A 20,647-nucleotide genomic window follows, 5' to 3' on the forward strand; every position below is an offset into this window, starting at 1 on the left:
ACAGTCAGCCAACCCCCTGCACCTGAACCTGCAGTCCCAGTCAAGGAAACCCAGCGCAGTCCAGTTCGAACTACTGAGTACATAGTACATCTACATGTACGTCAAGAATGCATAGGCGTAAACCAAACAATGTAGTAGATAGCTCGTAGGAAATTCGTCTCATCATGGTCATAAATAAAGCCGGCCGCATTGGACAAGCAAAGGCGGCCCAAAAGCGGAGATGGCGACTTCAGAACGCTGCACCAGAAACAAACCCAGAATACATATCCTTTTGCAAGTCATCACGCAACTTTATGGCCATAATCCCATGATAAACCTCAACCATGCCAGGACCAGAGGATGTGTCCCGGTCATGTCTAACTTCCGTGCGGCGAGAGTAAGCAGAATGAGTAGCCGAGGCACCATCCCGGATGCTCGACAATGCCAGTATTCTATTAGATAAAGAAAATCCACAATGCACCCCGAGAAGAGATTGAAACCGTAATCCAACAAACCTTTTCTTGCTCCTGTCCCCTTTTTTTTATCTTTATTACTTCTGTGTTCAACGACGAGCACTGATCATGCCGCCGCCCGCCTTCATTGGCTGCAGCCCGAGAGGAACACCACCGACAGGACCACCGACGGGAGTCTCGGTCAAGGTCTTGCGGCGCTTGGTTTCGTACTCGCCCCGGCTGTCCGGTCTGACAATGCGGTCGTCATCATCGTCGCGCATACGCTTGTTAGAACCCATGGACCCATTCATTCCCGTTGAGTAGCCCGAGTTGGTCGCCACAGAGTAGTTATCGGATGTGGTTCCATTCGCGCCGGACGTACCCCGCGTGTCACTGACAATGTTGTACAGGCTGCTGGCAGCTGCGGGGCGAGGGGGGGTGGTGTATCCCGGCGCCCACTGAGGAGCGGCACCACTCGTACGAGGGGTCATGCGTCCAGAGCCGTTTTGTTGAGGAGAGCCCGTCATGTCAGGTGTGAGCTGGGAATGGTCGCCGGCAAGACCGCCAACCGAGGGGTTCGTGGTGTAGTATGAGCCGCGGCCAGTATTGTATCCATTGTCTGGCTGAGCATACTCCGGTTCCTCTGGCTCCGTCTTGGCGACATTGCCTTCTGCATAACGTTCCGTCTTGACATCGGTATCAATTCCGGCTATAGAACCACGCTGGGATGAGGGTGGCGCCATGTCACGGTACGAGCTTGTCGGCACGGAATGGCCGTACGTTGCCATGGGTTGCTGCGGCAGTGGTTGTTGCGCGGCGTACTGAGGGTGCGCGGACGGGGCTGCAGAGTAGTACGGCTTTGAGTCGTAGCCAGAGTGGGGTTGGTATGACTGCATCCCGTGCATGTTGTTTCCTGGTGGCGTCGTAGCAGGAGTGGTCGGCATTGATCGTGCATTGCTCAAGCTGGTGTCAATAGACAGAGGCTGGGTGTTGGGAACCCCCGAGTTCATCCCCTGGTTCCATTCGTAAGAGTTACCTTGACTTGTGATTCCAATCAGACTCGAAGCACTTGCGGGTGGGGTAGGAAATGTGTGGGCGCGGTCAAGGCCTGGCCGGCCTCCGGGTTGGGACATGTGAGAGGGAACAGGTGTCCCAAGCGAGTGGTGGTGGTGAAGACTAGGTGGTTGCGAGGCTTGGGGAGTGCGAACAACAGGTTGGGGCCCTTCAAGTCGTCTGGGGTCTTGCACTCCCGCCATTTGCCGTTCTCTCTGATTGGCCGGGTGGTACAGCAGGTTGCTTATGTGGTTAACGAACAGAGGGTATAACAGGTCTGTGATCTTCTCCTTGTTGGCGAACTCCAACGCGCGATCGAAAGGAATCCTAGCTAGATCAGCCACAGCTTTGGAGAATAGATTGGCTAGAGAACTTACCACACGCCCTTCAAGTGCATTGGGCCAATCTTCACCACGTTTCGAACTTTTTCGCTCTTGAGTATACCATCTCTCCGACCTCGGGTCATGCCCGCAACGTTCAGCAGTTTCGTGCCGTTGATCATACCGTTATCTGCAATCTTATCTTAGTACAAGTCTACGTCGGACGAATTTTAGTCTTACCTTCTCTTCGAGCAACGCATACACCCTTAGCTTCTACTTGATAGCACAGACTGCCTTCGTCTTCCCAGAGGGTCGCGGTAACCCTTGGTTTGGCACCCGGAGGCGCGACTTGCCCTGTGGGATCGTAGACATGTCCTTGCATCGGCATTCCACTGGTGTTTCCATATCCGGAGGTGGGGACAGAGTGGTTGGTGACTATAAAGTATTAGCATGTGCCGCTGACTAAACGTTGATAAACTCACCAGGCAGAGGTAGTAATTGAGGGGGCACTTGACTGCTTATTGACGTCGTCGGCGGCGGAACTGACTGGGATGATGCTACACCGTTGGGGTAAGGGTACTGAGAGTAAGAACCGGCGGGCCCGTATGCAGAAGTAGGTTGTAGTACAGGAGGTTGTTGCGTGTACTGGTAATGGGTCAATGCTCCAGCGGTTGCAGGATGAGACGCATACGGCTGTCCGGACGACAGATGCGAATGCACATCCATGTACGGTTGAGGCTGGTTCATGCTGGCCATCTGCGTGTGGTTGGGGTAGTAGCCCTCAGTGACTGTGTGCTGCGGGATGCTGTATTCCTGCGAGGCAGAGGAGTCCAGCGAGAGTCGGGGTTGGGTACCGGCCGGTAGATCTGCGGACGACGGCGGCGGACTCCTACCTTCGTAGACAGGCGCGGATCCGGACAGGCTGGTTCTGGCGCTGCTCTGGTTGGAGGAAGCCGGCGCGTCTTCGTAGCTAGTCCGGTAGGACTGGCCCGAGATCGGCGGCTGCGAGGCCGTCGGGATGCTTAAAGCCGGGAGTCTGTCACCAGACAACAGAGGGCGCTCCGCGGCGTGGTGGTTATACCAAGGGATATCAACAGGACCTCTGGTGTGGACCTGGGAGATCGACGGCAGCTCCAGCTTTTCGGTTTTGCGGGGGGTGAAGATCTAAGAAAATGAAAAGAAAGTCAAGGCGAGGCAACGTCAGACTCGAACAAGATCCAACGTTTAATAAGGTCCTGAGATGTTGTTTTCAAAATATCATGAGATAGGAAAAAGGTTGGAGTCGACAATGACGGAGAGAGCTTCGCAGCAAATATGCAAAAGAGGTCGTTTCAGGATGCAAAGGCCAATAACGCAGAGAAAAAGGCTCCAATAGGCAATGCGAAAATGCAAGGAAGGGCAATCGTGAGCAAGCTTCGTGAAACGTCGTAACCCGTAAACAGCGCTGGAGATTGCAGACAAACGGAGTCGAGAAATGGGCTGCAGCTGCTGATAACTATCTACATCCGAATGATTGAGGATGGACCGCAACGGAGGCGAAAAAGGGTTCAGTTCGGGACGTCAACGGCGGCAGCGCGGAATCATGGGTCTCGTTTCAGGTCGTAAGAACGGAGCGGGGCAAGGGCGACGCGAGGTATGTAGATTGGAGCAAGACAGCGTCTAGAGCGCGAAACAGGTGGCAAGCAATGATATGTATGCGTACTGCAGCGAATTTAAAATCAGGCTCGTACAAGAGTCGTAACAGGTCGTTAGCAGGTCGTTGGGTTGTGGCGGCCAGAGATGGAAGCGCGCGGTCTAGAAGGCGGATGTGAGCTGGGGGGTCATTACTCGTAGCAGGCACATTGAAGAGACGAGACGAAAAGGATGAGCGACGAGAAGCAGCCGGAACGACGCGAGTATGTATAAAAGGCGTCAAACGAAAGGGATGACGGAGGCGGAGCAGGGAGAGAGTAGGAGGCCGGTGGAGAAGAAGAAGGGAAAATAGAAGACCGAGAAAATGGGAGGAGGAAAAAGAAAAAACAGCGAAACCTCAAAAGGTATCCAGGCGGTAACAGACAGAAACAGTTGAAGAAGTCAAGACTAAGAGCGTGTGCAGGCTGCTGCAGCAGCAGCAGCAGCAGCAGATCATCGGAGTGGACTCAGTGGAGAGCGTGAGGAGGCTGGGACAGCAAACGCAGGCTAAAGAGGGGAAGCTGGCGCTGGCGAAGGGACGGAAGGCTGGAGCCCTTGAACCCAAGGTTGATGATGACTTACTTCTGTATAGGCGAGCAGCACGTGTGTCTCTGTCTGGGATCGGAATGCCAGAATGCAGAAATCAGAAAGCTGCTGCAAGGCAATTGCTTGCCAGACTGTCTCTGCCGCTGCTCTTAAGATCGGGGAGGCGAAAGGGAAAAGGAAAGAAGCTTGGTATCTTGCTATAAACGAGGATAAAATACGGCCAAGTGAAAATTGCAGTAGTGGAGCGGTGCACAGACGGGCAGTGTATCGTCGCCACGAAGCAAGGACCAGCCCCGCCACGATGTGCAAACAGTGATCTGATTAGGACAAATAATCTGACTGCTATCGAACCATGGATGGCTCTGAGCTAACCTGAGCTAAAGCGCTGTCACCGATCCAGCTGTAAGTCATCGATCGGTGGATCGTACGGAGTATCAGCCATCACCATCACGCTCTTCTAGAAGGCTACAGCAGAGAATCCTGGGTTTCTGGCCTACGGAGTTCTCTGTATCGACCCACTGCCCTAGCAGAACCACGGACCAGCACGGGCATAGTTCGACATAAAAACATAAATCTACTCGTACGGAGTAGTATACGAAAGAAATGGCGGTGACTGGGCAAGGAGTCTGGAGATGACAGGGAGAGGAATGGTCCTGTAATAATACACATCACTAAGCGACCTAGCTTGGTCCTAGATCCGGTGCTTTTCCCTCTCCTTTCTTTTGAGAAGCCCCGAATCGAGCGTTGATCCTGTCTGATCGCCGACTGCCACAATCCTTCATTAATCTAGTAAATCTACGCTCTAGAGCAACTAATCTCGAGCACTCCCAGTACAGTCCTCTGGTGATCTCGGCATCCCCGTCTTTTATTCTCTACTTCTGCGAGATTGGCAAAAGAACCAATGCACGCACGCGGGAACAACCAAGGAGGTTGCACAACCAGAGGAAGTGGCAGGGATGCTCGTAGCAGCAAAGAAATCGGGTGGTCCAGAGTGCTCCAGCAAAACTGGTGGCGGCGATCTTAGCCAGCTGGCCAGTCAAGGCCCGGTCCCGGTGGCTGAAGAGTAGAGAAAGTCGTTGATTCTTCACGGTAGCATGCTGTTGAACTTCTGTAGAGAGCTTCTCCTCCCTTTCTCTAGCTTGGAGATTAGACCTCCAAGGAGTCTAGGGGAATAGACCTGTCATTACTGCTGGGTACTGGCCAGCCCCGGTGAGCGCGTGGCCGCCAGTGCTGTTCTGGCCAGCACCCAGCTTCAGCCTCTTCGTAGGTATCTTTCCAGCGTCTAGATGACCCCGCGCGCCGCACTATTGGCCTGCTGCGTTTCACGAGACCTACGTAGGTACAGCGGTAGGACATCTCGAGCGCTAAGCCTGAGGCAGGCAGCTGTATGTAAGTATGTATGGCTTACTTGCGTACATATGTGCATCTATAGTACTAGCCGAGTCTATCTGGTTATAGTATGAACCGGTTGACATCAGTTTATTCCAATACTATCGGCCATGGCTAATAATAATTGAGATGGATATGTACATCATCTTGTCTCGCTTCTGCTGGAGCTAGGCTAGGAGCTAGCTAGTCGGGCCAACGGCGTTGGCTCCCCCGGCTCACTCAGTCAGGTGTCCAGGATGACTCCCTGGGGATGTGATGTTATTTTCGTTCTTCGCAATACACTCTGGCTCTCCCTCTTCATCAAAATATAAAGAGCAGGCTCACCGCTGTTTCGCACTGATGGCTCTTATCTTAGGCTGTATGAATTGTCAGTTGCTCAAGCTGGCTGGAGGTGATAGGTCCGGAAGCTTCTGCTGCATCCTACCCCTTGCGTTTCGTCGTCCGTGCAGGCTGGGCGCTGGGCTATCCACGACTACCCCACCTCCGTGTCAGTTGATGGCAAGAAGACTACTCCAGACTCAACAGTCGGTAAGCACGACCCTCTTCATTCGATGATGGAGAGCCCGAAGGATCAAAATGTTTGCTTCACCTTCATACACTTGCTTTTTCTTATTGTCTTGCTGGTCTGTCGGTCCGGTCGGGTCGAGTCGACAATGCCTTGTCTGGCACCTCGCCTAGCCTGGGCGAGGGTCCGAGCATGCTAGCTAGCAGCAATCTATGACTCCAGTCTGGCTCCAATTTTCTCCAGTAAGCAGCGATCTTGTGCTCCGGCTATGCCCTGCTCGGCGCTGCGATGTCCTGTCCTGTCCTGTCCTGTCCTGCCCTGCTATGCCCATGCGACGCCGGTGCCGGATAATCTAGGCAAACATGACATGAACTCCTGTCAGCACCCATCGCATCGACCTGAACTGAAGCTATGACATGCTGCTGCTGCCGCTACGGTTATGCAGCAGCAGCAGCAGCCAGGCTGCAAGACTGAAGAATCGACAAAGCCACAGGCTGGCGGGCTGCAAATCATCGCCAGAGAGGTTGTCAAGCACACTGCACGGAGCGGGCCGTTCTTACGCACCTAAGTTTCCCCCAAGTCTGCTTCTTTGTCTTTCCCACCTCCCGTCTGCTCGCGGTCGCTGCTGTTAGTGCTCAGTAAATTGAAAGAACAAGGATCCCTCAGGCGCTACCGACGGCCCGGCGCCCGCAGCCGTCGTACATACAGCAGATCTTGCGGGGCTACTTTACCTCTCGTACTCTGCGTGTATTATATGACCGGACTAGCGAGTCATTGTTATTGAAAGACGAAGGAGACTGAATAATGCCATCGCACCGTCATTGGCACGAAGGCGGGCAGTCTGCCCCCGAAGGAAGAGACCAAGGCAGGCGGCTAACTGGAAGCAGGCATCGCAGGTGGCCCCGGTCCTGACTGGCCCAGCGGCTTCAGAGAGCTAGCAAGCGCCGGCCGGCGACGAACAAAGCGGGAAAAGCAACGATGGGCAGTGCCCGAGGCTAAAGCTCGCTGTCATAACAGTCACGGGATGTCGGAAGAGAATTGAGGACGAGACGAATTTGCAAAACAGATTGATTACCCTGGATGATCCTTCAGTCCTTAGCTTAGCCGCCCAGGGCCAGTGGATGACTGAGGTAGTTTGAGGATTGACAGCGCATAACCATCCACCCCATGCTACGACCCATGTCGATACCGGAAGCTCGAAAAGGCAAATCATTGGGTGTGGGCGTGGCATCGCGAGACAGGCCTTCAGTCACAGCGGGTTCTTTTCTCGGGGTTATTCCAGTTTGTGGGGCGGATCCATAATCTGTCATGATGGGGCTGACTTGTGAAAATGAAATCAATATGAACATGAGCAGAAAAATATGACTGGTGCCGGAGATTGGTTTCTTCATTTTGAGATCACTTCCTGCGGTGGTGAGCATTTGCTGAATTGAGAAGGACTGCTGAGCCCGGTCAGCAATTCGTCGCGCGTTATTCGACGGCGACAACCCCGGGCAATTTCAACGAAGTGAAAAGCTCGACTCGACACGAACAAACATGACTCGTCTTGATTCCTTTTGTTACGGGACTGCAGTGGAATCGGCTGTACCTGCAGCCCTCCTGCAGAGCCTCAGTCCCTACATCGACTTATACTCTGTCTGTCCAGACATACATATCGCATGAGCTTGATTCAAGCTCATACAGTAGCTGTTAAGATTGCCACGGGGATGTTGAAGATCATGCGTTTCTGCACTGTTGACAGCTGCCGACCCTGGCCCAGCTTCCCCTAGCTACTTTTCCCTAGTCCCTAGTCCTACTAAGGCAACTCGGGCAAGTCGCAACAGGCGATGGACTAGAATCTGTCAGCTGCAAAGATCTTCACCTCTACCCCTGCGTTGTACCCTTGTCTGTGCGACCCAAGGTCGTACTTTTGTTCTATTTGAATGGGAAATGGTCCCCGGGGATCCATGATACATGTCCGATTCAACCATCAGAGTTTGCATCGCTTATGCTGTGCAACCTCTGCACTTTCTTTTTTTGCGCGCTTCTTTACTCCGGGAATTTGCGATAATCGATCTCCGAAGACAAGGCAAAACTGACGAAGCAAAACGACGGCGGCCTGTCACTGTGGATTGCGACTGTGAGTGCACTGTGGGCACGGGGAGGGGACGGTAGACCGGCCCTAAGATTCAGTAAGCGCCGACTCATATCGCGTGTCCAATGGTTGCCTTCGTTTCCTTCGTCATTTTGCCGTTGAGGTCTCATCCTTGAGCATCCTCGAGGCAACTAGACTAGCTAGCTGCTAGTTCAATACGGCGCAGTCGTACCTAAAGTTAGGTCCGTCGATAGTGAGATTTGCTGCACGCAGTAAATAACCTCACATTGCATTTCGATGGAGTGGCCGTGCACGATCCTGATCTCCGACGGGCAGGACTACTGTCTTACAGCGCCAGCGTCATCCGTAACTGCTCCGGAGTAATTGGAGCCACTGCTGCCCAGAGAGTCAGATGTGACATGACAAGCCATACTCCGTAAGCTCGGAGGTTCAATCTCCACTGTGATATTGAATCCATGACTGAAGTTTCGGTCGTGAAGAAGTCTCCGGCTCCATATTGGCCGTTCCGTTGATTCATGGATTTGCAAGGATCTGGATTCCTGGATGGGACGATGACGATCCTCCATCCACGGTCTGCCTGTCAGGTCGGTCGGAGATTACCCTCGTATTTTGTGTAACCACGTTGCCATGTTTGTCATTTGTCAATGACGGTGCCTATTATTGCCAATGATTTTGATGAGATGGGGGTTGGAATGGATGTTTGTTTCAGAGCTCAATAATCATTATCATGCCCACGGTCAAAGCGAACCTTCTCGACAAGAATAGGATACACTCTCCCCATCTGGAAAGAGAGCCCTTGCCCTTTCTTCAGTGCACGGACACTTAGTCTCCGAGATCCTTGGAGCAAAGGGAGCCCGGGCGATCCGTCGACTGGCCGGCAGAGCGACCACGTAGGCTGGTCTGGATCCACTCTCAACATTCACGATAACGCTCTTGTCTTGACTGGTGAGCAGGATGGGATATAGAGTGATGAGACAGAGAAGAGGGAGGGAGTCTAGTCAGCTGCTGACAAGCCCCTCTTCTTTGCTGAGTCTGTGTGGTCCGGTTCTCCCTCAAGGTTGACCAGGGAGGCAAATCCCAGATTGACATCTGACAATCACGGGACTTATCCTGAGATTTCTTCGATCCTCGATTCTCGACTCTCGCGGCGAATGGATGGTGGATGTGTTGGCGCCGTCTCGGCCTATCATCCGCCCTCCCTCCACAAGGCAGACAATAACGAACAAGAAGAATCCATGTCAATCATTTCCTCGATCCCCCTTTTCTGTCGTCGTTCCAGCTTCGCCAGCTTTGCCTCGCCTCACTCACTGTCTTGTCTTGTCTTGTCTTGTCTTGTCTTGTCTTGTCTTGTCTTGTCTTGTTGAGAATTACCGCCTGTAATCTGTTACCTTACCAGGTCTCTTAGGTTGTTGGATATCGACAGGGACAGGGCCTGACAGGCTGAGGAAGATCTCGGAGCCGGGCTGGGCTGGGGCTGGCGGGCGGTTTCAGCTGCAGCGAGCCGGTGGTGCATATGCATGGGGATCTCTAACGTAAACTCTGCCCGGCCGATGGCGGGAGCTATCTGGATCCATGTAGCTGCCGAGTTTATACAATGTAAACAAAATTTGCTGAAGAGCAGTGTATCCATGATGAAGAACTGTCAAGGGGAAAGGCAGAGCGGAAAATATTTTTTCACCGCGATGCTGGAGTCCTGAAATATATACGTCATCCCCACAAATATATACCTACACATCTACACCATAGCTACAGAATATACCAGAAAATATACTATTAATGTATTGACTTGCGTTATCCAGGGTATAAGGTAAAGCATCTCTCATAATACATGCAAAAAGAAATTTAAGAAAAAAGGAAGGAAAAAACTAAGCAGCGAAATCGCGCACTGTATAGCTCGGTTTCCTCAACTTGTTCACCACCGGTGGTTCATCAAGCGGATACGGCGGTGCCGGTCGCCCGGTCGCAATTGCAGGTGCGTTCGCTGCATGCGCCGGATGAAGCCCGGGACTGTGGTTCGCGGTCGGCATGGGCATTGGAATCCCTCCTAGCTCTGCTGGATGGTCGTTAGGGTAGGGAATTGGTGTCTTTGGAGGAACAGGCGGCGGGCCTGCGTGTTCAGAACTGACGCGTGGCGAGTATGCTTGTGATGGCGGGCGGCTGGGTTCATTGGAGCTGAGGTGCAGGTCGCTGCCGGAAGAGCGACCGGGCGATGGGTGAATGGAGTCTTGAGGTGTTGGGTGCATGGGGAGTTTATCGTCGTTGGGTTGGAGCTGGATGAAGTCGCCGGGGAGTTCGGCGGGGAGTTCAAAGGTGTTTGCGTGAGGAGGAGGAGGAGCGCCGGGTGAGGTCGGCGATGTGACGGAGAGGCGAGGACTCGGTGCCAGCGAAGAGTGGTCGTCTTCCATCAGCGTGCTGTTGATGGGGTCATTGCCGGCCGCTGTGTGGGCAGCGAGACGGCGGTGCATGCGCTCGATTTTGGCGAACTTGACGCTCGCGTCCTGGATCATCTTCTTCACGTCCGGTCGGGAGAGGTACCGCCGTGTATTGGTGCTGATGTCTGCAAGACGGTGCCATTCGTTCATGCCGAACTCGCCGACGCCGACTTCGACGTTCAACCGGTAGTAGTTGTCTTTGCTGACACCGCGCTTGGGGAGGTGCTCGCGAAGCATGTCGTGGTGAATGTCCTCGCATCCCTCAATTTTGGAAATCAACCGCCGACGCGCCTCGGCAAAGGTACCCAGAGCATCCCCAAAGAAATCCTCCCACCATTCGTGCTTGCGGTTGTTCGTGTCTGGGGGACGTTTTCCGGTGCCGACACTGATAAACACCCCAATCTCTCGCCCCGGCCACTCGTTGACCACCGCTTCGTCCAGAACCTCCGGCGACGGATTATACGTGCCTGCACCCTCGTCGATGAAATAATGCTGTCCGATCTGGATAGGTTTAAACGCCAACCCCGTCGCCGACGTCGCACGACCAGCCTGCCAGATTGTACAAAGCTGCTCGGGCGCAGGCTCCTTGCGAGAATCGTAAGACCGCAACAACACAGAGTTCCCATTCTTCGGCGTGCCCCGATACAGCGCCGTCACAGCCGTCTTCGTCCGATTCTCCCGGTTATCATACAGCAGCGCATCCGGATTCCCCCAGCGCAACCCATTGATGAACGCCGAACTCCGATTATTCACTCCGGATTGCGTCGTGCTTACGCTCGCGCGACTCCCTGACCGCTGCGGGATCGACGCCGTCGAGAAATTCGGGCTGAACGGCGCATACGTAGGCGATGCAGGTGACGTGCTATCGTTTCCCTCGGCTTCGTAGATTGTATGTTCGCGCACACATTCCCGGATGGCCTCCTCGAGTTTCGAGGCCTTGAACAGCGTCGATCGGAACGGAATGCCCGCGAATGTCTTGTCTGTTTCAAATACCCGCCGCGTCATGCGCACGTACACATCTTTGCATGTCTCGAGGTCGAGGCGTAGCCGGCCCAGCATAAGCGCGATCAGGCCGCCCGTTCCGGTGCCGGCGATAAGGTCGAAGTAATCGCATGGTTTGGGAATCTGGTCGCGTCGCGGAGGACTGCCTTCGGTTTCGACGTAGATGCGGTGCATCAGTTCCTGGAGCAGAATGAGCATGGAGTATCCCCGTACGCCACCGCCATCTGTTTCATTTCAACGTTAGTTAGGTTTCGTATGAACTGGCGGGGGAGAGCCGTTACCGAGCGACAGGATCCGGAGGGGAGGACCCTTGGTGGTGTCTTTACGGCGAACTTGGTCCATAGCGATACCGAGTGTCGCGCAGAATATGAAGAATGAAGATGTATTCAGTCAGGCAAGATTGAGCCGGGCTGAAGAGGGGCAATGAAGTTGAAGTGGTGCAGCCAAGAATTGTTGCACAGCCGCAGCTTCAGGCGAGAGTTTGTCTCAGCTGGTGGCTAATTTTATGCCTTACTCTCACTACAACGTCACCAGGCAGCCAGATTCACACACTAGATTTCCAGAAAAGTCTTAACCTCACATTTACTCCGAGTAATCTACCGGTTCCTCTTAACTTCCGACAGAGTTCAGCATACTCAAGCCAATCCGGGCCAGTCTAGAGAATCAGTCAGCCACGTCGTCCCCAGGTTCTGCAGCGCTGCACCACCACCTCGGGGAGCTTACCGTAAATAGCCCGCTGCTCCATACCTCTCGCCACAACAACATCATCACCCACGCGAACCGTCTTGGACTCGGACTGCCCCTCCAGGAACCCATATCGCCCAAAAACGGGGCTGTACTTGGCTCCAGTATCCACCCTGCGATCGGCCATGAGCTTCTTCAGCACCTTGCCGGACTCGCCGGTGCCGAACTTCCCAGTATCATAATCTACATCCAGACTGCGACACCGCACACAGTTCGCCGTGAGCAGCAAGCGGACCTGGGCATCACCGATGACCAGCTCCGCCCAAAAGTCCTCTTCGAATGCCGTCTCTGCGCCCGATACGACAATGTTCGCGCGGAACTTCTTCACGTCCATCTCCTCGCCTTCCAACCGGCCCGTGACGTTCGCCACCGAAGTATCGGAAACAACCATGTACGGCGCCGTATCTGCAAACGTGATGCGCTCGTCTTGCGTAGACCGTCTCCTCAAGAACAAGAGAGACGCCAGAAGCCCACCCACGGCGACCGTCACGCCGACCACACTCGGCCGACCCAAACCAGCAGCCACAAAATCAAAACCAGAGGTAGACGTAGCCAGAACCGTAAATCCCATGTAGAGGACTCCCAGAACACCAAGCAGCACCGCCGCAACCAAACCCAAGTCTAAACCCTGTCCGCGTCTCTGGTCTTTGTGCGCGACATGCTTCCACGGCGCAAACGTCCCCAGCACAGCCCTCGAGTTCGCATCTCCCAAATATGCAAGCACGACATCGTACCCGAACCGCTCGCTAAACCACTGATTGTACTTGGGACCCATGTTATACCCCTTCGTCGGAGACCGGTGCATCACAACCGCCAGCTCCTCAAGACCCCTCGTGTCCGGGGTGAGCGGGATATCCAGGGCTTCTCCCTTCGCTGCATTACCATTCCCATCGGGAAACTGGTGCGTAACTCTAATCTTCCCCTTCTCATCCGCGCCGCCAGCTCCCGGCTCAAAGAGTTCCGTCTTGAACAGTCCCATTTCTGGGAAATGCGGGATATGCATGTTCTTCAGCGTTGTTTCGCCTGGTTTCGCGCCTTCGGATTCCGACGGGATGACTTTGAGGAGCATGAAGCGGCGGTCATGTTTAAAGCCGGTGCGGGTGACTTGCGCTGAGGAGATGGGGACGCCGCGGAGGGACTTTATTGGGTAGACGTAGATCTGGGTAGATTAGTTTTCTGCTTTGGTATGACGTTGTAAGGTCAAAAGGCGCGTTGGGAGTATTGTGCTGATTGTTGGGAATGCGGTCGCTGGCTGAGACGCGTACCTGGCTGATTTTCATCTTGTGTGTAGTTGAGATATATATTTCGGGACGGGGAGTAGTGATGTTTTGGTGTGCGGACGCGGGCAGATAAGTAAGAAGTTGTGACGGAAAACAGAGATGGTTCAGAACATCCTACATGCTCATCATGTGGCGGGACCGGCTTACTCGAAAGAGAGACTCGATGGGGAGGATCGAGAGCAGAATTGGAGTCTAGCCTGCATTGACGTGCTTGAATCTCTAGGGATATTTTCTTGGCAATATGTTTGCCTATCAAGTTCATTGGATGCAATATACTCCGTTAAGGTTAAGCTAGGGGTCATGTTGAACATAATACATAATCACTCTACTCCTTCGCCCATGGAAGACTAAAGGTACCGGCCCAATCCTCCACCTCCTGGCGTAGCTGTACAATCTCCGAGATTTCCTCGCCGTTGCCTACGTATTCCAGGAAAGCCTTGACTGTGTTAGGGTTCTTGACGCCCTTGGATGTTGCGCTTTCCTTGGCCGACTTGTCCAGCTTCTGCGTGATTGTGACTGCGCGATCGACAATATCCGCAACGCGACGGAAGTCCTCCGGTTGGAAACCACGAGTGGTCATCGCGGGTGTACCGAGACGAAGACCACCGGGCTTCAACGCCGACCGGTCACCCGGGACGGTGTTCTTGTTGCTGGCAACGCCGCAGAGCTCGAGCACGCGCTCAACACGCGCCCCATCGACACCGCGGTTCTTGAGATCCACCAGGACGAGATGGTTGTCCGTGCCGCCGGAAACGATGTTATAGCCCAGGCCGCCGCTGCTTGTCGAGCCACCGAGGCGCTCGGCGAGAGCCTTGGCGTTGGCCAGGACGGTCTCCTGGTAGCTCTTGAACTCGGTCGACTGCGCCTGCTGGAGTGCTACTGCCAGCGCGGTGATTGTGTGGTTGTGAGGTCCACCCTGGTGCCCGGGGAAGACGGACGCATTGATCGGACCTTCGAGGTCGTACATCTCCGCGTTGCCCTTCTTGTCCGTCTTGCGGACGCCCTTGCGGTAGAAGATCATGGCACCTCGGGGGCCACGAAGTGATTTGTGCGTCGTCGTAGTGACAACGTCAGAGTATGCAAAGGGGGAGGGGATGACGCTGGCCGCGACCAGACCAGATATATGTGCCATATCGCTCATGAGGTAGGCACCTGCATTGTCGGCAATCTGGCGCATGCGGGGGTAATCAATCAGCCGGCTGTAGGCCGATGTACCGGCGATGATGAGTTTAGGACGGTAAAGGAGGGCTTGCTTCTCGAGGGCCTCATAGTCGATGAGGCCTGTAGACTCATCCAAGCGGTAGGGGAGGGTCTCGAAGTATTTGGAAATGAAGGAGATCTTCTTTGTGGGAGTTTGGTATCCGTGGGACAAGTGGCCACCATGCGGCAGATCCAGACCCATTAATCGGTCGTGTGTGTTGAGGAGGGCGGAGATGGCATAAAGGTTCGCGGGTGATCCGGAGAGCGCTGCACTGTTAGCGAAGACCGTCGATGATAGCAAAAACAGACTTACGCTGGACGTTCACGCCCCAGTCATCCGGACTGAGGCGGAATGTCTCCAGGGCGCGCTGCTGACAGAGACGCTCGGACTCATCAATGTGCTCGTTTCCTCCATAGTATCTAGCTCCGGGATATCCTTCGGAGTATTTATCTGCGCGAGTCAGCACGATATCAAGGTATACCAGACTTGGGTCAACGTACTTTGCATGACACTGCCCAGCGCATCCAGTACCGCTTGCGATGTGAAGTTCTCCGAGGGAATGAGGTTGATGAAGTGCTGTTGGCGCTTTTTCTCCTACAATGGGTGAGCCATAGCCATGGAAACCGGGGGACGCGGTGGATGCACCCACTTTTTGAAGGATGTTATACACCGAGGGGTCAGCTTGTTCGAGCGGCGCAGAAAGCAACTATTGATAAGTCAGTGGCACATCTCCCAATTGCCTGTTCTGCGCTGAAATACCGATTGCTGGCCGTCTCTGGACGATGACACCATACGCTGCCATTGCAGTGAAGGCGGTCGGGCGGAGACAGGACGCGGGAGGAGGCGCGAAGCCTGGCGACCACAGCGGCCTAACATGGTAATAATGGACGTGGAGGGTATCTCTGGGGGAATTGACGAGGAGAAAGAGAAGAGGAGAAGTATAAGTAGATAGGAAGAGCCTGGAGTCTCCGCCGTATCGTCGGAGTCGGACAAGGTGACGTTGGTTGCCCGCGGGAAGTGATACACTAACCCCGACGGGGACTAGCATCCCCGACCTGGTCGGTGCGCGGAGAAAGGATGATCCAGCCGCGCGCACAAAAGTCTTGAACCGATTCTCAGGCTTGGTTTTCTCCTCATCACACAACTAAATCCAAGATGAAGAACGGCGTTATCTGGTCAGCTCTCGTGGATGTCCAGCTTGCTGGATATCCCGGGCGATGCGGCCATGTCCCCGCCTCTCACCATCCATAAGGGGCAAAGAACCATCTGATTGGAATTTGGAGTGTGTTTTCTTGACTGAACGTCCCCGGATCTTGAGGAGGTCGGAGCGGCGAGACGGAGGTCGCCGAGGATTATGGATATTGACAGACACTCTGGATAGTACAGCAGTAGTTGATTCCATATCAATTGTGAAGATAACTGATTGATCGTCAAGACTTGGACCGTCCCAGAGTAGACTTTTGGTGATCGTCTGCCTCTTGGTCTGGACTCCCACCATATACTTCGCATAGAGTAGTGACTCTAGTGAGTTGTCTGTCTACGAGTACAGTTCCCACCATGACAACAATGAAGTCAACGCTCGAGTGCCCGATGAGCTGGCAAGGATGCTCGTCTGCAAGGCACACGTTCCCTACAGGAGTGTACCTGTGATGGCACTTCGTGCCACTCTGACACATAGTAATAACACGCAGGGTGTCGGCAGACGCATGTCAAGTCGCACTGCAAGGGAGTAAGGGACTCGAGGCGACTATCGATTCAGGTTGCTGGGCGTGAACTCTCTTCAACAAAGCAATAGTAAGCACTGACTTTGTCAGGACTAGCGATAACCAAAAATGGTTCATGTGTCGCAAGTCGCCAACTGTTCGGGGGAAGAAGTGCCTTGGCTGTTCCGTGGTCCGCCGGCAATCAAACGGTTCCTGACCCAAGTCTCCTCTGTCAACACCTGCGCAGTAGGGAGTCAAATAGGAGTAAGGGCGCAAGGACTGCCAGTATACAATGTAGGGTCTGATGCAGTCTGGGCCAGATATGTATGGATCATTCAGGGAACGTGGAGGAGCCGCTCAGCCGACAGCCCCTGTCGACTCACTCGACAGCGTCCAATGCAGAGAAATTAAGATCAGAGCCCAGTCAAAGGGAAATTAGGCCGCTCGTGCCTCCACAAACAGCCCCTGAAGCTGCAACGATTCGGCTGCTCCAACCACGCTAGCCTGCGCTAGTCTCGCAGGCCCTGGTTCTTGCTGGTTCCTGCAGCACACTGACTCGACGGGCTCTGCTGTTTATATGAGACTCTCGCCCGGCCTCGCAGTCTCTCCTTCTTCTTCTCTCCAGCCCGTTTCTGCTCCATCTGCCAAACGCACTCGCTCGCTCCCGGTTTTATACCGATTCCACTCTTTTCTCAACGCCGTTGTTTATCAACACCACACTCTTTAATTTTCTCAATCAATCCACTCCTTCCACCCCGTCAAAATGAAGTTCTCCTTCGCTGCCGCTACCGCCCTTCTTGCTGGCGTTGCTGTTGCCGCTGTCCACCCCGGCTCCGACGAGAGTGCCGAGCAGTACACCACTGTCGAGGTCACCGAGTACACCACCTACTGCCCCAAGGCCACCACTCTTGTTGCCGGCTCTGAGACCGTCCCCGTTGAGACTGTACGTTGCATCTATCTATTTGGTTGCCTGACGACGAGCGCTAACAAAATGGTATAGCCCGGTGTTGTCACCCTCTCCAACGGCCCCTACACCGTGACCCGCCCTCTGCTCACCACCACCGTCACCCGCTGCAAGGCCTGGCATGACCACCCCTCTTCTCTATGCGCCTAAGATATCGTCTAACAATGTGACAGCTCCAGCTCCACCCCTACTGGCGCACCTGGCGCACCTTCCAGCTCCGTCCCCGTCATCCCCGCCCCCGTCGTCCCCACCAGCAGCGTTCCTGTCATCCCCGCCCCTGTTCCTACCGACGTTGATGCCACCGGTTCTTCCAGCACCACCCCTGCTCCTCCCACCTTCACCGGCGGTGCTAGCCGTGCTGCTGTTGGTGCCGGTGCCGTCGCTGGTCTCTTCGGTGTTGTCGCTGCCCTCCTCTAAGCGCATCGCGTTTGAGTGAGTGGGTGGGCGAGTGGACGGACGACAAAATGACAACGGTACCGCCACCAGACGGATCGTGTCTGGTTCGGTCTCGTCCTGAGCGAACTCTATGTGCAGTTGATTTTGACTGAGTTGAGTTGATTGATTGATTTGTTTGGTCGATGAATACGACAGATACCTATACCTTACTTCTTTCTTGAATCGCTTATTACATACCTACTTCTTGTACTTCATGACCGCACTTGACTTGGCTGTTTGTTTCATTGTGTATAAGCTAATTGGGTATATTAATGTTTTACGCTACCACTATCTATGACTATAGTAAAGAAATGTAAATATCTTTGTCTAGAAGAGTGAATACTATGGAGTAGATGGCCGTTATATAGTCGCCTCGGTACTTACAACTTCGCCTTAGGGCTTCCGTTCCCCCGAGCCGCCCCCAGAGTTTCAAAATACTCCCTAACCCTCCCCCTCGCAACCTCCACAACAGCCCTATCCTCCACAGTCGGCGGCACCCCAACCTCCCTATCGAACTCCCCCCTCGCCCCATTCTCCACAAGCTCCCTCAACACCCGGCGCAACGTCTTCCCACTCCTCGTCTTTGGAATCATCCCCTGGCCCCGAATCATCCCGCCCAGCGACGCAATCGCGCCGATCTGATCGCGCACAAGACGGTTCACGGCATTGAAGAGTTCGGCACTAGGTCGCGCGGGGAGATGCCCGTCGGTTTTCTTGAGCGATATGAATGCAAATGGTAAATGGCCTTTCAGGGCGTCCGGGATCCCGACGACGCTGGCTTCGCCGATGTCGGGGTGCGAGAGGATTGCTTGTTCGATGGAGCCTTTGTCTCCGTGTTAGCTTGTTGGGAAATTTGAGCATCGAGTGAGGCCAAATTACCTGTACTGAATCGATGCGCCGCAACGTTGATGATATCGTCTGACCGCGACATCACATGGATATACCCGTCCTGATCGATCATCCCTGCATCTCCTGTGTCCAGCCAGCGCCCGTTGAACCGCTCGAGGTAGCCTCTATAGAACCGTTCGTCGTCGTTGAAGAGGCGGGTGAACGCTGTTGGGGCCAGCGGCGTCGCCATGACGATGTTTCCCATTTTCCCTTGCCCGACTTCATTGCCTTCGTCGTCGACAACTCGCACCTCGAATCCTGGCATAGGCAAACCAGCGGAGCCAGGCCGAATCGCTAGAGGGGCGATGTTGTATTCGTCGGATTGTGGCGATTTTCGGCCCACAGCGCTTCGCAGCGCGAGTCCTGAGATGGGAGAGCCGGACTCGGACGACCACCAGTTGTCTACGACTAGAGCTCCAGGCGCGGCATGCTTGCTGAGGAGGTCTTGGTACACGCGCACGATGCTGGGTTCGCTGCGTTCTCCTGCGAGGAAGAGCCCTCGCAGGTGTCGGAGGTTACCCTTCCCAGCAACTTTCTCGAAGTGCTTGTTGTCTGGGTCTTCTTTGCGGATGGCTCGAAGCGCCGTGGGCGCAGTGAAGAGGACATTTGCCTTGTGTTCGGCGACGACCCGCCAGAATGTGCCTGCGTCTGGGGTGCCGACTGGCTTGCCTTCGAACAGCACGGTCGTGGCGCCCACCAGCAACGGGGCGTATAAGATGTACGAGTGTCCTACTACCCAGCCAATGTCCGAGGCGCAGAACATCGTGTCGCCCGGTCCGTGAATATCAAACAGGTATTTGATCGACAGGCTGAGCCCGACTGCATGTCCGCCTGCCTCTCGGACGACTCCCTTCGGTAAGCCGGTGGTTCCTGTTCGTCAGCAAGCGCATCAACCTCGAACTGGATGTTGACCTACCACTGGTGTAGATGATATACAGACCATCAGTGCTTTTGACCGGTACTGGCCCAGCGCGGATACCACGCATTCTCGCACTCTTCACCAGGCGGTTCCAGTTCCGTTGCCCGCCTAGTTTATCGGGATTATTCCATCGCAGCTGATCCCGTTGCCAGATGAGCACCTTCTCCGGCTTGAAGCTACTCGCTTCAATGGCTCCCTCCACCAACGGCCGATATGCGATAGGACCCTTCGCACCCTCGATCCCACACGATGCTGTCAGGATAGCCCGCGGCCGCGCCGCCTCAATGCGCTGCGCCAGCGACTTGGCCGCGAAGCCTCCAAAAACAGCCGCGTGGATCGCACCCAATCGAGCGACAGCCAGGGCGCCGATCAACGCCGCCGGTATCATAGGCACTGCCTGCGTCAACCACCAGCCCCTGGGATTCATCGGATGCAAAAAGAAGAGAACACATACTATAAATAATAACGACATCCCCCTTCCTCACCCCCTCCTCCACTAGAACCCCAGCCAGAACCTCAACCTCATCCAACAACTGCCGATACGTATACCTCTCCTTCTTCCCCGTCACCGGCGAGTCCCAAACGATAGCGACATTGTCCCCATTGCCATTGTGCACGTGCCGGTCAACGCAATTATACGTCGTGGAGATTTCGCCATCGGGAAACCAAGACCACGACCGGTGGCTGACACCACTAGCAAGCGTTTTCGTCGACCGACGAATCGCACGTGAAGGTTTGCGGTGCCAATGGAGCTGCTGCGCGTGGTGAGACCAGAAGGCCTCGGGGTCTTGGAGCGATGCGGCGTGGACGGCTTGCTGGGGGTGTGTCATTGTGCGCCTAGGTGTGTACGGATGCAGACACACAGGTTTCAGATGACCTGGAGGAAATAGGGGTGGAAATGGAGACCGAGACTTGGAAATTGGAGAATCAGCTGCCCCCCTCGCGTTCGGTATGGTATGCTCTGCTAAGCTCGGGACCTAGGTAAACGGCAGCACGGGGGCTGCTAGTCAGGCCGGCGAGTGATGCTATTCCTCACTGGGCGTACGGCAATGATCCTGCATTTAAGCAG

The 20,647-nt window shown here is 54.6% G+C and overlaps 5 protein-coding genes across 5 annotated transcripts; 1 reads left to right on the forward strand and 4 right to left on the reverse strand.

The window, feature by feature from the left end:
* Positions 1 to 541: 541 nt before the first annotated feature.
* Positions 542 to 2,560, reverse strand: DSM5745_02641 (KilA-N domain-containing protein; the record flags this gene model as incomplete). The annotated part of the gene is made up of 4 exons (XM_026744657.1): positions 542 to 1,811; positions 1,862 to 1,994; positions 2,045 to 2,239; positions 2,287 to 2,560. 4 exons carry the CDS (start codon positions 2,558 to 2,560, stop codon positions 542 to 544), a joined length of 1,872 nt encoding a protein of 623 aa, XP_026607820.1.
* Positions 2,561 to 9,875: 7,315 nt separating this feature from the next.
* DSM5745_02642 (uncharacterized protein) lies at positions 9,876 to 13,468 on the reverse strand (the record flags this gene model as incomplete). The annotated part of the gene is made up of 3 exons (XM_026744658.1): positions 9,876 to 11,668; positions 12,168 to 13,347; positions 13,454 to 13,468. 3 exons carry the CDS (start codon positions 13,466 to 13,468, stop codon positions 9,876 to 9,878), a joined length of 2,988 nt encoding a protein of 995 aa, XP_026607821.1.
* A 325-nt stretch (positions 13,469 to 13,793) lies between these two features.
* DSM5745_02643 (serine hydroxymethyltransferase) lies at positions 13,794 to 15,545 on the reverse strand (the record flags this gene model as incomplete). The annotated part of the gene is made up of 5 exons (XM_026744659.1): positions 13,794 to 14,935; positions 14,982 to 15,119; positions 15,170 to 15,263; positions 15,319 to 15,375; positions 15,429 to 15,545. 5 exons carry the CDS (start codon positions 15,543 to 15,545, stop codon positions 13,794 to 13,796), a joined length of 1,548 nt encoding a protein of 515 aa, XP_026607822.1.
* Positions 15,546 to 17,135: 1,590 nt separating this feature from the next.
* Positions 17,136 to 17,486, forward strand: DSM5745_02644 (putative GPI anchored protein; the record flags this gene model as incomplete). Its single annotated transcript, XM_026744660.1, has 2 exons — positions 17,136 to 17,315; positions 17,373 to 17,486. The coding sequence occupies 2 exons, from the start codon at positions 17,136 to 17,138 to the stop codon at positions 17,484 to 17,486; spliced, it is 294 nt and encodes a 97-aa protein (XP_026607823.1).
* Positions 17,487 to 18,151: 665 nt separating this feature from the next.
* DSM5745_02645 (putative acyl-CoA synthetase) lies at positions 18,152 to 20,408 on the reverse strand (the record flags this gene model as incomplete). Its single annotated transcript, XM_026744661.1, has 4 exons — positions 18,152 to 18,594; positions 18,651 to 19,529; positions 19,576 to 19,971; positions 20,033 to 20,408. The coding sequence occupies 4 exons, from the start codon at positions 20,406 to 20,408 to the stop codon at positions 18,152 to 18,154; spliced, it is 2,094 nt and encodes a 697-aa protein (XP_026607824.1).
* Positions 20,409 to 20,647: the final 239 nt, after the last annotated feature.

Source organism: Aspergillus mulundensis, assembly GCF_003369625.1.
Source record: "Aspergillus mulundensis strain DSM 5745 chromosome Unknown scaffold_1, whole genome shotgun sequence".
NCBI classification, from domain to species: domain Eukaryota; kingdom Fungi; phylum Ascomycota; class Eurotiomycetes; order Eurotiales; family Aspergillaceae; genus Aspergillus; species Aspergillus mulundensis.